This window comes from Haliotis rubra, unplaced genomic scaffold, assembly GCF_003918875.1.
Source record: "Haliotis rubra isolate DU_JTF1 unplaced genomic scaffold, ASM391887v1 Scf539, whole genome shotgun sequence".
NCBI classification, from domain to species: Eukaryota; Metazoa; Mollusca; class Gastropoda; order Lepetellida; family Haliotidae; genus Haliotis; species Haliotis rubra.
This window is the reverse complement of record NW_025767234.1, coordinates 598,705-612,954: the sequence shown is the minus strand read 5'-3', so window position 1 is coordinate 612,954 and position 14,250 is coordinate 598,705. Positions and strand designations below refer to the sequence as shown.

Sequence of the window (14,250 nt, the reverse complement as noted above, 5' to 3'; positions counted from 1 at the left end):
TTTGAATCAGTTTCGGTCGACGGAGGGAGACAAAAAAGTGACATTCGCAGAGAACCGAATGATGGTAATGGGGGCGAGAACTGCGTGACAAAGAATCAAAGACCTGCGATCATAGGGATGAGAACCGCAAATAACAATGAGGACATATACAGGCCGACTAGCCAAACGACGCTGTAGCCGATAGCTGAAACAACTCTCTGACGACACAATGTGTAAGGTGCATACACAGCTAATTAAGACAGCTGTGACCAGTTGTGGCCTGGGAACAAATTAACTCAATTCTATCAGTGGTAACAGACACCGTCATCGGCTATAACATTCCTTCCCGTGACAGACATGCGATGCCTGCCATGAAATGACTTGATAACAATAAAGGTATAAATTTCCATTTGGGATGAGAACTGTAAATCTGCTAGTTAGGCAAAAAGGATATACATAGCATATATCTAGTTTGCATCATATACAGACATGCTCTCGGGCGAATGAAATCCCTGACAACAGGTTGCCCTACGCAAGTTTAACATATAGCAATGCCTGAAGATGGTTAGGCTTGAAAGTGCCAATGTTCTTGCACGCCCGAACCTTTAACGCTGGTGAAAATCTCGAAGTGATTCAATCTGAGACGTTTATCACTTTGGTGAAACCCACGAGGCGTATTTAGTATCGAGAAACATGTACCTGTTACGAATGTCATTATTACTTTGAAGCATGTCTTCACAATGGATTTAGGGATATGGCACACCTGAAAGGTGCAACAAAATAATATTTATCTCTTATGTAACCTACTTTCAACCTTTCCTCACAGCGACCACCCAGAACATTATTTTGAAAGTTATTACATTTGCCAAGGTGGAAAACACAACAAAACGAAACAAAGAAGAAATAAAACGCAAACAAACCTCTAAAATTATGTCTCATTAAACTTCACATTTGCCATATGATTATGTTCTTAGATTATATTGCCGTTATAATTCTGACTCATTTCGGGCTCAATCAACTTCATGTGAAGCTAGACCCACCCGTTGAACAGAGTGGCGTTTGTTCTGGTGTTTGTCCTTGCTTGCACAGAGCTGCTTTAAAGTATTGCGAAGGCTTTCTGTAACGGATTTAGTGTAGACTAGACAATCCAGTGATTGATATTCTGAGCAACGACAGCGAAAGCCAACAAACACAAACATACAGAAAATCATTTAAATTCACTCGTTGTTGTAAACCGGGTATCTAACAGGAGTTTATATATCTTTAATTGAGATGTCTTTGACTCCCACGATCTCCTTGTATGTCATCGTATTCCAATTGCGGTCGATGCTCATGATGCTGATCACTAAACACTCTGGTCCAGGTCCACTTACATACAGACTGCCATCAGATAGCTGGATTATTGCTGAGTACGGTGACACAATTATAAAAATACAAGCAAACAAAAAACAAGCTTTGAGTGTTTCAATGTCAAAAGCAGAGGTGCTATTCGATGACACAGTGGACCACTGCAGATCTACTCGAGGTGGCAAATGAAAGGAAATTGCATCCGCAATCTCCTAACCACACACAAGGCATATGCAAAATACAGACTCACAAGTTCCCTCATTATTGAAGAGCGCTGAATGTATGTTTTTATAATACTATACCTAGTGTTAATATTTAAAGAAGACCGATTTTTCATCTAATTCGGATAACATGGTAGCTTATATAACTGTAGGAGAGGTCTAACACTTTTTTAAAGGCCACATTCTTGTAACTCGTTCTGACAAAAAGGTCTTGTTGTCTCATCCGTGAAGATACGGGTTAGAATTGGTGTTCAGTTACCTATGCTTGTCGTAAGAGGCGACAAACGAGATCAGGTGGTCAGACTCGCTGGCTTGGTTGACACATGTCATTGTTTCCCAATTGCTTATAACGATTCTCATGCTGTTGATCACAGGATTGTCTGGTCCAGACTCGATTATTTACAGACCGCCGCCATATAGCTAGAATATTGCTGAGTGCGGCGTAAACCTAAACTCACTCACTCACTCTGACACCATCTATGGGCTTCAAAAACGTATAAATGTTCTTGAACAGCATTGCAAAGAAGATAAGCCAGATGTCAACTTGGGCCAATCCAAAATTGTTGTAAGAAATGGTAGCATCCTTCGTAAGCACGAAAAATGGCATTTAGAATGTAAATTAATTGATTGTGTTTCTTCCAATAGATACAGTATTTGGGAATAGTATTTTCACAAACATTGTCATGGCATAAACATTTTGAGAGCTCTACTTTACAATCCACAAAGGCTTTGTTTGGTATTTCGAAAAGTGTAAAAGGTCACATGCAACCAAAAAAATAAACATAATTAAAACACAATTATCACTTATTCATGACAGATAAAATACATGGGTGCTTGTGAAAAAGACAAATAAACAAAATTATAAGCGCACAATCGCGAATCAAAAGTGCAATAGTTTGTTCTCGGGTTTACTTCGCTCGAAACGAAGCACCCGGGAGACGAAACCCAGTCAGAGCGGATGGGTGTGCACTCAAGTGTAACGAAGTCTTTTCATTGGCTGGTTCATTTGAGGGTTAATTGTGTGTGTGTGTGTGTGTGTGTGTGTGTGTGTGTGTGTGTGTGTGTGTGTTGTGTGTGTGTTTGTGTGTGTGTGTGTGTGTGTGTGTGTGTGTGTGTGGTGTGTGTGTGTGTGTGTGTGTGTGTAGAGAGAGAGAGAGATGATATGTTTGATTGGCATTTTAGAAGTATGGTGAGTAATATTAAAGTAAGATTATTTATGGATAACAAATTCTTTTATTGTATATGATGCGACGTTTCGGTATGGTTTCTTATATCGTTGTCAAGCATCTATATACAATGAAAGAAGTTGTTATCCATAAAGACTGTATATAGAGATGTTGGGTTTTGTAAATACATGCTCTCTGCATTTGCGTTCGATCCCATCAACAAATACTGCGATGGTGAACTACTGCGTGGCTGGAAACTGTCGTTCATCCAAGTACAAAGCAGGACTTGAAACTGACAATCTGAGTTCGCACTGGTTTCAGTCCGATCCAGTCATCCGAGAAAAATGGATGCAGTCCGTTTGCAATCCACAGACATAATAACATGTCATGTGTACAAGTATCACGCCTGCCTGTGTAATTACATAATGTGACAGAGACAGAACTCAGGTGCACGAGCCATAAATCAATGTATTTTGTTTACGGTGCATAGCCTGATAAGTTCAAATTGCACGTGGTCAACGATTGAAGTTGTGTATTGCATATTGTCATTAGCAGACAGGCAGGCAGACACATAGGTGTCAATAAAACAGACATTGAGTTTTGTCTGTGACAGACACTGCTTATCACAATCAACATATGTATTAAACCATTTCAGTTGTCAAGCTGAGCAATTTTTAACAATGGAATTAGTATTTCTAATGCTACACTTTCTTGAAAGCTTGGTTTGCAAATCTGCAACCAAGTATGGGACCAGTGTGTTTTTATTACTGCAGACCCAAGATGCTTGTAATCGCAAAATACATCTCTTGTTCTCCAACTTCGACCACAGCGATAATCCTTGCAGGCATCACCTGCTGTGTTTTTACGAGTCACCTTCCCGGTTCAAGCCGCGCGAACCTAATCACTGCGCATGCGCTATTGGCGCAGCGCATCACAGCTGTTGAAACCACTTTTCATCGCGCTGGGGTGAAATTAGTGAATCGTTTGAACTATGTTTTCCTGAGTTTCCATTTTCGCGTGTGTGTGTGTGTGTGTGTGTGTGTGTGTGTGTGTGTGTGTGTGTGTGTGTGTGTGTGTGTGTGTGTGTGTGTGTGTGTGTGTGTGTGTGTGTGTGTGTGTGTGTGTGTGTGTGTGTTGTTTCATCGCGTTATTTTTCAAGTTGAATTTGCATATTTGATAATTTGTTACTGTAAGTCCGTACCGAAAGGTATCAGAATCTGCAAAGTTGTGTTTTGCGTTGCATGTGACCTTTAACAAAATTTGAACATATGAAATGTGATGTTTTTTTCAGAATTTTTGACACTAAGTAATGCTTGATTTATGGTGCCGACGTATGGGGTCGAGACTGTGATTCTTATTCATCGATTGAAACAGTTCATACCTAAGCCGGTAAATATTTACTCCGTGTTAAACTGTGTACCCCAAGTCACGTTGTACGTGGCGAGTTCGGGAGATACCCTATGTGTATCTTTGCGTACAAACGCTGTATTATATGCTCTCTACACGTTTTCCTAAGAAATGTTATAATTCATTACCGTTAGATGCATTAACTGGGTATCAAATTAAAAAACGTATTGTATACAATGGGGTTTGGATATTCCTAATATAAACCTATTTATTTCTGAATTCATATCTAGAGCCCAAAACATATATTTACAGGAATGACATTCCTGGCGGTCTTATGGTTCAAAATCTTTTTAATATTCTCAATTTAAATTTATTTTTGGTGTTGAACCATATCTTCATTGTATAACTATCAATAAATTTATACTAGTTCGCACCAATTGAATATAGAAACTGTTAGATATATAAATAAACCAAAAGCTTAAGATTGTGTGAAATGTGTTCCTGTAACTATGTAGAAAATGAGTACCATTTCTTATTGATATGTACTGCTTATGATGATCTACGTAAACGTTTTATCCCTGTTGATGCTTTCACTCATCAAACCTTGTGTAAATTTAACCGATTGATGTGTAATGCTGCTCCTCTGTTTTTAAGAAATCTTGCCATGGTCATTTTTATGCTAAAAATCGTCGTCGCTGTAGTTTGAAGGCTGCTAATGTATAACGATGTACCATGTGCCGATGGCCTACATTCACATGAAAATAGAATTGAACTGAATTCTTTTGTCACTTTTTCTGAATTATCATATGATTTGCTTTGCAGGTATGAAATAATCATCTGGATAACATCGTCTACACAGGGAGTTACGTTCACTGTGATGATATGCATGCAACACAAGCCAGCAGTACAAAGCTTATATTGATGTAGTAGTATCAATACATAAAACAAGCAAAAGCATGTCAAAACCTTTATTGAATGAGCAGTTTATTCCAACTGTAGTTGCGGCTCAGCCCACGATACGGCTCGAAGGGCTGACAAATAACAAGAAACATACTTAGTAAAGATTGAAAAAGATGTCATCGGCATACCATACAATTGTTAGGATATATTTTAAGCACAAATGTTAGGATACATTTTGAGAGAATCTTCTTTGGAGAATTTTGTCTATCATATTATAGAATATTAACACTGTTTGAGTATAAAACAATGCTCAATTATCCAGTCGTTTAGTGTTTACCTTGTTTCACATATGAAAGATTGCTTTTTCGTACACATGTCATCATTCCACTGATCCTGAAGATAATATTCAATCTCCACACAGTTTTCATTGTTGTGGATGTTGTTTGGTTCTCCAGCTTTCCAGTCAGTAAAGTTCAGCTCCTGGTTTGTTGCTGCCCAGCGGAATACCCCCTCTTCCCACAAGTCATCGGCACCAATCCATACGTCCTCAGTGACACCTGGTCAAATATTGAAAATAATAAATAGGGAACACATGTTCATCTGAAGATGCCTTTGGCACCAATCCATACGTCCTCAGTCACACCTGGTCAAATATTGAAAACAATAAATGGGGAACACATGTTCATCTGAATGCGTCATCGGCACAAATCAATACGTCCTCACTGACACTTGGTCAGATATTGAAAACAATAAATGGGGAACACATGTTCATCTGAATGTGTCATTGGCACCAATCCATACGTCCTCACTGACACCTGGTCAAATATTGAAAACATTAAATGGGGAACACATGTTCATCTGAAGGTGTCATTGGCACCAATCCATACGTCCTCAGTGACACCTGTGTTAAATATTGACAACATTAAGTAGGTAACACATTTTTTTCTGAGGGCTATCGTTACTGTCATACCTGAACATAGACCTAAGGTAGTTGTAGCGCAAAGATCGCTTTGTGAAAAGAGCCCCAGACCACTTACAAACAAAGAAGACCGGAAGTCCTTTCTGATTAGAAACCCGCCATCTCCGACCCCACTCAAACCTATCTGCGCCACAACATCCTTTGAAAAACCATCACGATGCTCACAAGTAACCACGTGGTTTATAATAGGTTTGACGGCCCCACCATCACTAGACATCAACCGGCCATCAACAGAGATCATGGTATTTACAGCTTTCTGGCAGAGGCCTGTACATATTTGAGTCTGGACCACACAATCCAGTGATCAACAGCATGAGCATCGATCTACGCAATTAGGATACGATGACATGCGTGAACCAAATCAGCGAGGCAGACCACCCGAGCTCGTCAGTCGCCTTTTACGACAAGCACGGGTCGCTAAAGACCAAATCTAATCCGGAACTTCTCCGGTCTGTATGCTTATGGTGGAACATTTTCTTTTGCAACTGACCAAATTTGACATCATGTTATACAAAGTGCCAGTCAACATATGTGAATGTTTATCCCGCAACAGTTGAATATTACACAAGCAAATATTTGCCAACGGCCATAGCACCCTTTGGCAAAAACAGGGTAATATTATTCTGAGTATTATTATGTTTATGTGCAACTATACATGCATTCTTAACTTAAACAATGCTGCTTTCAATACATATGCATTAGAGCTGGCTATAGATCATAGACATCGATAATCGTTAACTAAATATCGATCGATTATCGATAAATATCGGAGACGTATCTTTGAGCAAAATTGTCTGAAATAAATGAATATATTTCACATCACTGGTAAGTGGTGACATGTTTTTGCATGGATTAGTAACAAGCAGCGTCTTGAACATAATTTAGAAGCAGACCATGAATAAAATCATAAATTTGTATATTTCGTGAGAAACCTTTTTCGGTCACAAAAGTTATTGTACGATATTATCGATAACACAATAATGAATATATTCCCATAGACGATATTTCCGATTATCGATCATTTTAGACAGGCCAATATGCATAGATATAGCTACCCTGAAAAAACCTCTTACCTTCCGTCTTGATTAAGCCCTTTACAAAGTCATTCTCGGCTGAAGATTCGATCACAGCCATGTATCCCTGGTGTATTTCACACAGATACTGCAAGTGAGTAGAGAAATAAACACCCGTCAAACAGGAAGAACAATGCATAAGCAAAACATAATTATCTCCCAAAGACCCCGTGGCAGCACGGTGACGTGGTCTTTGCATCAGTCCGTCATATTTCTTGAAATATATTTTTATTGTTTCTAAAGGTCACAGATTCAGTGCTGTACGTGTGTGTCACACACACACACACACACACACACAAACACATTTATGTATATATCGTTGTTAATAGGATACATCTTACTACATGAGACGCGAAAAATAGTGCTTGCTGTATATGTATGTATGTATGTATGTTTGTATGTACGTACGTACGTAGGTATGTATGTCTGTATGTATGTATGTATGTATGTATGTATGTATGTATGTATGTATGTATGTATGTATGTATGTATGTATGTATGTATGTATGTATGTAGGTAGGTAGGTAGGTAGGTAGGTAGGTAGGTAGGCAGGCAGGTGTGTAGGTAGGTAGGTAGGTAGGTAGGTAGGTAGGTAGGTAGGTAGGTAGGCAGGCAGGCAGGTGTGTAGGTAGGTAAGTAGGTAGGTAGGTATGCATGTATGTATGTGTGTGTGTGTGTACATATACATACATATATATACATAAAGTGTGGGGTTATTGCAGCATGCAAAGACCGTCATACATTGAATGAGTGAGTAAGTGAGAGTATATTTACGCCGCAATCAGCAATATTCTAGCTATATGGCGGCTGTCTGTAAATAATCGAGTCTGAACCAGACAATCCTCTGATCATCAATCTACGCATATGGGATACGATGACATGTGTCAACCCAGTCAGCGAGCCTGACCACCGAATCCCCTCAGTCGCCTCTTATGACAAGCATGGGTTACTGAAGATCAATTCTAACCCGGATCTTCACGGGTTAAATACACTGAAGCAAAACAATAAACGATATGTTCAGTTTGAAAGTTTGGAGTCACACACTGGACATGGGAAACCAGAAATGGTCCTCATATATGAGGAGAATCCAACCACGCTCGAGGGTATTCACCACTCTGCTATCCCTCAGCCCCGATGGACACTCGGGAAGTATTGACTGTGTTCAGGTGAGCTACCGGTTTAATTAGTAAACCCATTCGATTTGCTGTCTTGCGTGCAATCGCAACAATCTAAAGGGAGTGTGTGCATCCTGCTGGGCTACCATGAAGGTAACAGAGGCAACGGAAGTTCCACTTGTTGGGTGACTCAACCTAGGAATCGGGCGATTACAAGCTCATTTATTGCAATGTAAGTGGTCCTTCTTTTAAATGTTTTGACTGTGACATATTGCCAGTTTTTGTTGTGCCCATCGCTGAAAGATATTAACCTGTGTATAACCTTTCCTAGTCACACCATGGCTGAAATATTGACAAATTGTCTTAAATTTCAACTCACTCACTTTCACTCTCACACTCACACTCACTCACACTCACACACACAGCTGTCTGTACTCACTCACTCACACTCACACTCTCACACACATCTGTCTGTACTCACTCACTCACTCACACTCACACACACAGCTGTCTGTACTCACTCACTCACACTCACACACACAGCTGTCTGTACTCACTGACTCACTCATTCACTCACACTCACACTGACGCACACAACTGTTTATACTCACATTGGCCTCTGCCCATTCCTCCTTATCCTTGACCACGTCATAACAGGAATCTCCGAATAGCGTCCATCCGGATGGACAAAGTCCTAAACAGAAGATTTCGGAATTTTCAACTGCGATTTCAATACACTGTAACAGTTCAGAGGTTATGTTATGTACAATATCCACTTGTGCTTTTACCGTTACTGCCATGTATTGCACTAAAGAACCCATTTCCGTAACTGTGACATGTATGAAATGTTGGTTTGTTTGTGATATAACACCGCAATCAGCAGTATTCAAGCTATATGACGTCGGTCAGTAAATAATCGATTCTGGACCAAACAAACTAGTGATCAACATCATGAGCATCGATTTACGCAACTAGGATACGATGAAATATGTCAAGAAAGTCAGCGAGCCTGACCCCCAAATCCCGTTAATCGCTTCTTACGACTAGCCTGGGTCGCTGAAGATCAATACTAAGCCCGATCTTCACGGATACAGTATACGTAACATTACCATCAACTGCCATACATATGGCAGAAACAACACAGAGTATGTAGAGAGACATGTTTCCTGTAAAGAAGATCCGTTGCAACTGGTTACGTAATCACGTCACTCTCCTCAACTATCTCGGTAACTTGACAGCTGGCTGTCATGCGCCTTAACCACATAGCTGCTGAATTAATCTTCTCATAGAAAAGCTCTGCAATATGAATGCTGAGTGAGAGTTTTAGTTGCGGGCAAAGGGTCAACTGAGAAAATACGGTTGCTGAAATGAAAGACCGGTTTGAAAAACCTAACTTTGTCCGAGACTTTATTTGGCGTACGAGATCAAGAACTCGGATATTTTCCTCGGTTACATCAAAGAGGTGGAGATACTCACGCGTGAACAAACAGGGCAAGGATTTCTGTACATATATGATTTGTGATATTTGATTCCCGGAGTATCATTTTTACTTACAAAGAAGAGAATCTTGAATCATTAGTGTTAATTACAAGTGTTGATGTTGACGACAAATATTCTATGCAAGAAAAACTCGACATAAAAACACATCCGATGGATGGCACGTGCCGAACGCAGATTTACCTGATTCCATATATTGTTTGTGTATGATCTAGCGGTGCCGAGGTAGCGTCAATGGGGTATGGACATGCTGAAGGAGAGGTCGAACACTTGTAGCTCTGTGAAGATCCTAATTAGGGGCCACGTTTTTGTTACTTAGTCGTTCTACTGAAGTGGCTTTTTGCACTAGTTGTCGCCCCTTTTTCCACCAGATGAACGTGTGCCATCAACGTTTTATGTCTTGTTCCAATTTCTAACATGCCCATTGCACGTGGCCGTTTCTGACGTGACAGACGTTATATGTCAAACGTGTAACTTAGTTTTACACAATATCAGAATAAGACGCTTGCTCAGGTGACAAATGATTTAACCTTTAAGAGCTAAAACTTCGGAACATCTGAACTTAAGCCTGGCATTGTCTGACAATCAAACATTACAAAGTCACAATTCTCATCAGTATCACAATCTGATACAATGTGAACTGTTAAGCTGGCATCACGCTGAGCAGGTACGTTATCATTTCTTCCATGAGACATGCTGACAGGGCCAAGCTGTGTCCTGTTACGAGTGTCAGTCGTTTTTACAACATAATCACTGACATTCCCATCAATATTATGATTGGTTGGTCGATTGGTTTGTTGTTTAACGCCGCACTCAGCAATATTCCAGTTATATGGCGGCGGTCTGTAACTAATCGAGTCTGGACCAGACAATTCGGTGATCAACATCATGAGCATCGATCTACGCAACTATGATACGTTGAAATATGTCAAGAAAGTCAGCGAGCCTGACCCCCCAATCCCGTTAATCACCTCTTACGACTAGCCTTGGTTGATGGAGATCAGTCCTAACCCGGATTTTCACGGATACGTTAAATGTAATATCACCATCAACTGCCATGGCAGAAATAACACAGAGTATGTAGAGAGACATGTTTCCTGTAAAGCAGATCCGAGGCAACTTTTTATGAGCATCGATCTACGCAATTGGGATACGACATGTGTCAACCAAGTCAGCGAGCCTGACCACCCGACCCCGTCAGTTGCCTTTTACGACAAGCATGCGTTACTGAAGACCAATTCTAATCCGGTTCTTCACGGGTCTCAATGTTATGAGGACCATTGCACCTGTTATGGCCAAACGTTATGTTTTCGACTGAATCAAGGTTTTTTCTGGAGCAACAGAGTGTGGCGTAGATGGAGATCGTTCTGGGATCGTTGTGGGGTGTGATCACTGTGACCTGCGTTCAAAATTAACGTCGGTCCTTAGGCCCGAAGTCGACTGAAAACCATCCACAGCTTTCGTTTTCTGCAGGTTATTATGGCCGACAGCATTTTCATCCCCAATAACTAACAGTATTATTTCCATAGTAAAATATAGGGCCTACACATTCTGATCAGGAAGCACAATGTTTTATGATTCTGGGTCCTTAGGGCCTCAGCTTTTCAGGGTTAAGGGCAAACACTGACTGTGACTGGCAGAGTGAGTGAGTTTAGTTTTACCACCTTTAACAGCATTGCAGCACTATCACGGTGGGGAACACCAGAAATGGGAATGTAAATCTCAGCCGGGTCTTCGGCGTGACGAGCGAACGCTTTAACCACTAGGTTATATCGATGTAGTAGTAGTAGTAGCACACAGGTTATACCGATGTAGTAGTAGTAGTAGTAGTAGTAGTAGTAGAGGTAGTAGTAGTAGTAGTAGAGGTAGTAGTAGTAGTAGTAGTACACAGGTTATATCGATGTAGTAGTAGTAGTAATACACAAAACAAACAAAAGCATGTGAAAACCTTTTATTCCAACTGTGGTAGAGGTTCAGCCCACTATACCGCTCGGTCTGACAATGACAAGAAATATTAATTAACATATATAGTAAGATTGAAAAAGATATCATCAGCATACCATACAGTTGTTAGGTTATATTTTAAGCACAAATGTTAGGATACATTTTGAGAGAAGCTTCTTTGGAGAATATTATCAATCATATTACACAATATTAACACTGCTTGAGTATAAACCATGACTCAATTATGCTGTTGTTTAGTGTTTACCTTTTTTCACATATGAAATATTGTTTTTTCGTACACAGGTCATCATTCCACTGATCCTGAAGAAAATATTCAATCTCCACACAGTTTTCATTGTTGTGGATGCTGTTGGGTTCTCCAGCTCTCCAGTCAGCAAAGTTCAGCTTTTGGTTAGTTGCTGCCCAGCGGAATACCCCCTCTTCCTGCAAATCATTGGCACCAATCCATACGTCCTCAGTGACACCTGGGTTAAACATTAAATACGGAATACATGTTCATCTGAAGGTACCATTGGTACCAGTCCATACTGTTCAGTGGCACCTGTGTTAAATATTGAAAACATTAAGTAACACATGTTACTCTGACCAATGGTCAGTTTGATATTATGTTTTACATATGTTTTGCCAGTCAACAAATGTAAACGTTTATAACGCAACGGTTGGGCATTGTACAAAGCAAATGTTTGCCAACACCCATTGCTACCTTCGGCAATAACAGAGTAATATTATGCTGATGAATATGATGCTTTATGCTGAAGCAATAATAGTGTGTATACGGTAATTGTTTCATTGTTCAATAACATAAATATAACAATGCTTACATAATACTGCTTTCAATACAAGTGCATATACATTCCTATCCTCAAATACCTATTACCTTCCATCTTGATTAGGCCCTTTACAAAGTCATTCTCGGCTGAAGATTCAATCACAGCCATGTAGCCCCAGTGTATTTCACAAATATGCTGCAAGTGAGTAGAGAAATAAACACCTGTCAAATAGGAAGATCAATGCATAAGCAAAACATAATTCAAGGGCGTAGCTACCATTATGAAAAAAGCCCGGGCTTACACATGATTGTTGTTAAAAAGTTTGGACAAGCCCTCAATAGTATCTAAACATAAAGCTTTGCAACCTATCGGGCTTACACGAAACAAAAGGCTTGCTACGCACCTGTAATTGTCTCCCAAAGACGTCTTCACAGTAGCACGGAAGCATGGAATTTGTACCAGTCCGTCATATTTCTTGAAATATTCTTGTATCGTATTGTTTCTAAACACATGCTGTTCACCCCATAAATGCATACAGGTTTAAGCTCTTACAGGTCGGTAAATAGAGTATAGAACAAATGAGATTATTAACGGATGTACGCTTCTTTATTATGAAGCATACAAAGTTCTTGGAGTGTGTGCTTATTTTTCAATCAGGTGAACGAAATACATTCTGGGTTTACATTCTGCTGAGCTACCAAGAAGGTGACAGTGGCAACGAAAGTTCCCCGTTCACTAGCTGTGTGACTAAATTGTCCATACTCACATTGGCCTCTGTCCATTCCTCCTTATCCTTGATCACGTCATAACAGGAATCTCCGAATAGCGTCCAATCGGGCGGACAAAGTCCTAAACAGAAGATTTCGGAATTCTTTAACTGTAATTTGAATATACTGTAACAGTTCAGAGGTTATGTCATGTACAATATCCACGTGTGCTTTTACCGTTACGGCCATGTATTGCACTAAAGGATCCATTTCCGTAACTGTGACCTACATGAAATGTAACATTACCATCAACTGCTATACATATGACAGAAACTACAGACAGTATGTACATGTAGAGAAACATCCTCCATGTAAACCAGATCCGTTGCAACTGTTTACATAATCACGTCACTCTCCTTCAACTATCTGGGTAACTTGGCAGCTGGCTGGCATGCGCCTTAACCACATAGCTGCTGATTTAATCTTCTCATAGAAAGGTTCTGCAATATAAATGTTGTGCGAGAGTTTCGGTTGCGTGCGAAGAAGGGTCAACTGAGAAACTATGCATTTGCTGGTATGGTAATTGAATTTCCTGGGGTGTAAAGGCAGCTGCAGATTTAAGACTAGTTTGAAAACCTATCAATTCTTAGTGCTGTCTGGGATTTCATTTGGCTGACAAAATCAGGAACTCGAATTCTCTTCGGCGAGATCAAAAGGTGGAGAAATACTCACGCGTGAATAGGGCTAGGATTCCTGTATTCCTGTGATTTGTTTATGTGATATTTGATTCCGGGAGCATCAGTCTTATGTTCTCATAACAAATCGATGACAATGTTTCTTACAAGAAGAGAATCATGAAACAAAAGTGTTAATTACAAGTATTGATGTTGACGACAAATATTACATCGAAGAAATTTAGGTATGTAAAACTTGACATCAAATCACATCCGATAGTTTGTACGTGCTGGACGCAGTTGCGCCATACATGTGCGAAGGCTGTCATTCTTGACTTTGACACTTTTCAAGAAGATAGATTTTCTGTCAGCCTTATTCATTCAGCTTAACACCCAGTTGTGATTTACCTGGTTCCATTCATTGTTTGTGCATGAACTAATGATGCAGCTTCTGAAACGTGGGTTGCGGCTACGGACATTTGGCATGCTGAAAACTGGCAGAAGTCAGCG

At 40.1% G+C, this 14,250-nt stretch overlaps 2 protein-coding genes across 2 annotated transcripts; both read right to left on the bottom strand.

Moving 5' to 3' along the window:
• Positions 1–5,014: 5,014 nt before the first annotated feature.
• On the bottom strand, positions 5,015–9,363 carry LOC124253299 (C-type lectin lectoxin-Lio2-like). The gene is made up of 5 exons (XM_046687042.1): positions 9,237–9,363; positions 8,739–8,821; positions 7,013–7,100; positions 5,298–5,517; positions 5,015–5,091 (listed from the first exon to the last, which is right to left on the bottom strand). Exons 1-5 carry the CDS (start codon positions 9,286–9,288, stop codon positions 5,067–5,069), a joined length of 468 nt encoding a protein of 155 aa, XP_046542998.1. The 5' UTR covers positions 9,289–9,363; the 3' UTR covers positions 5,015–5,066.
• Positions 9,364–11,560: 2,197 nt separating this feature from the next.
• Positions 11,561–13,433, bottom strand: LOC124253325 (C-type lectin lectoxin-Lio1-like). Its single transcript, XM_046687075.1, has 5 exons — positions 13,292–13,433; positions 13,126–13,208; positions 12,467–12,554; positions 11,834–12,053; positions 11,561–11,619 (listed from the first exon to the last, which is right to left on the bottom strand). Exons 1-5 carry the CDS (start codon positions 13,428–13,430, stop codon positions 11,598–11,600), a joined length of 552 nt encoding a protein of 183 aa, XP_046543031.1. The 5' UTR covers positions 13,431–13,433; the 3' UTR covers positions 11,561–11,597.
• Between the last annotated feature and the right edge of the window lie 817 nt (positions 13,434–14,250).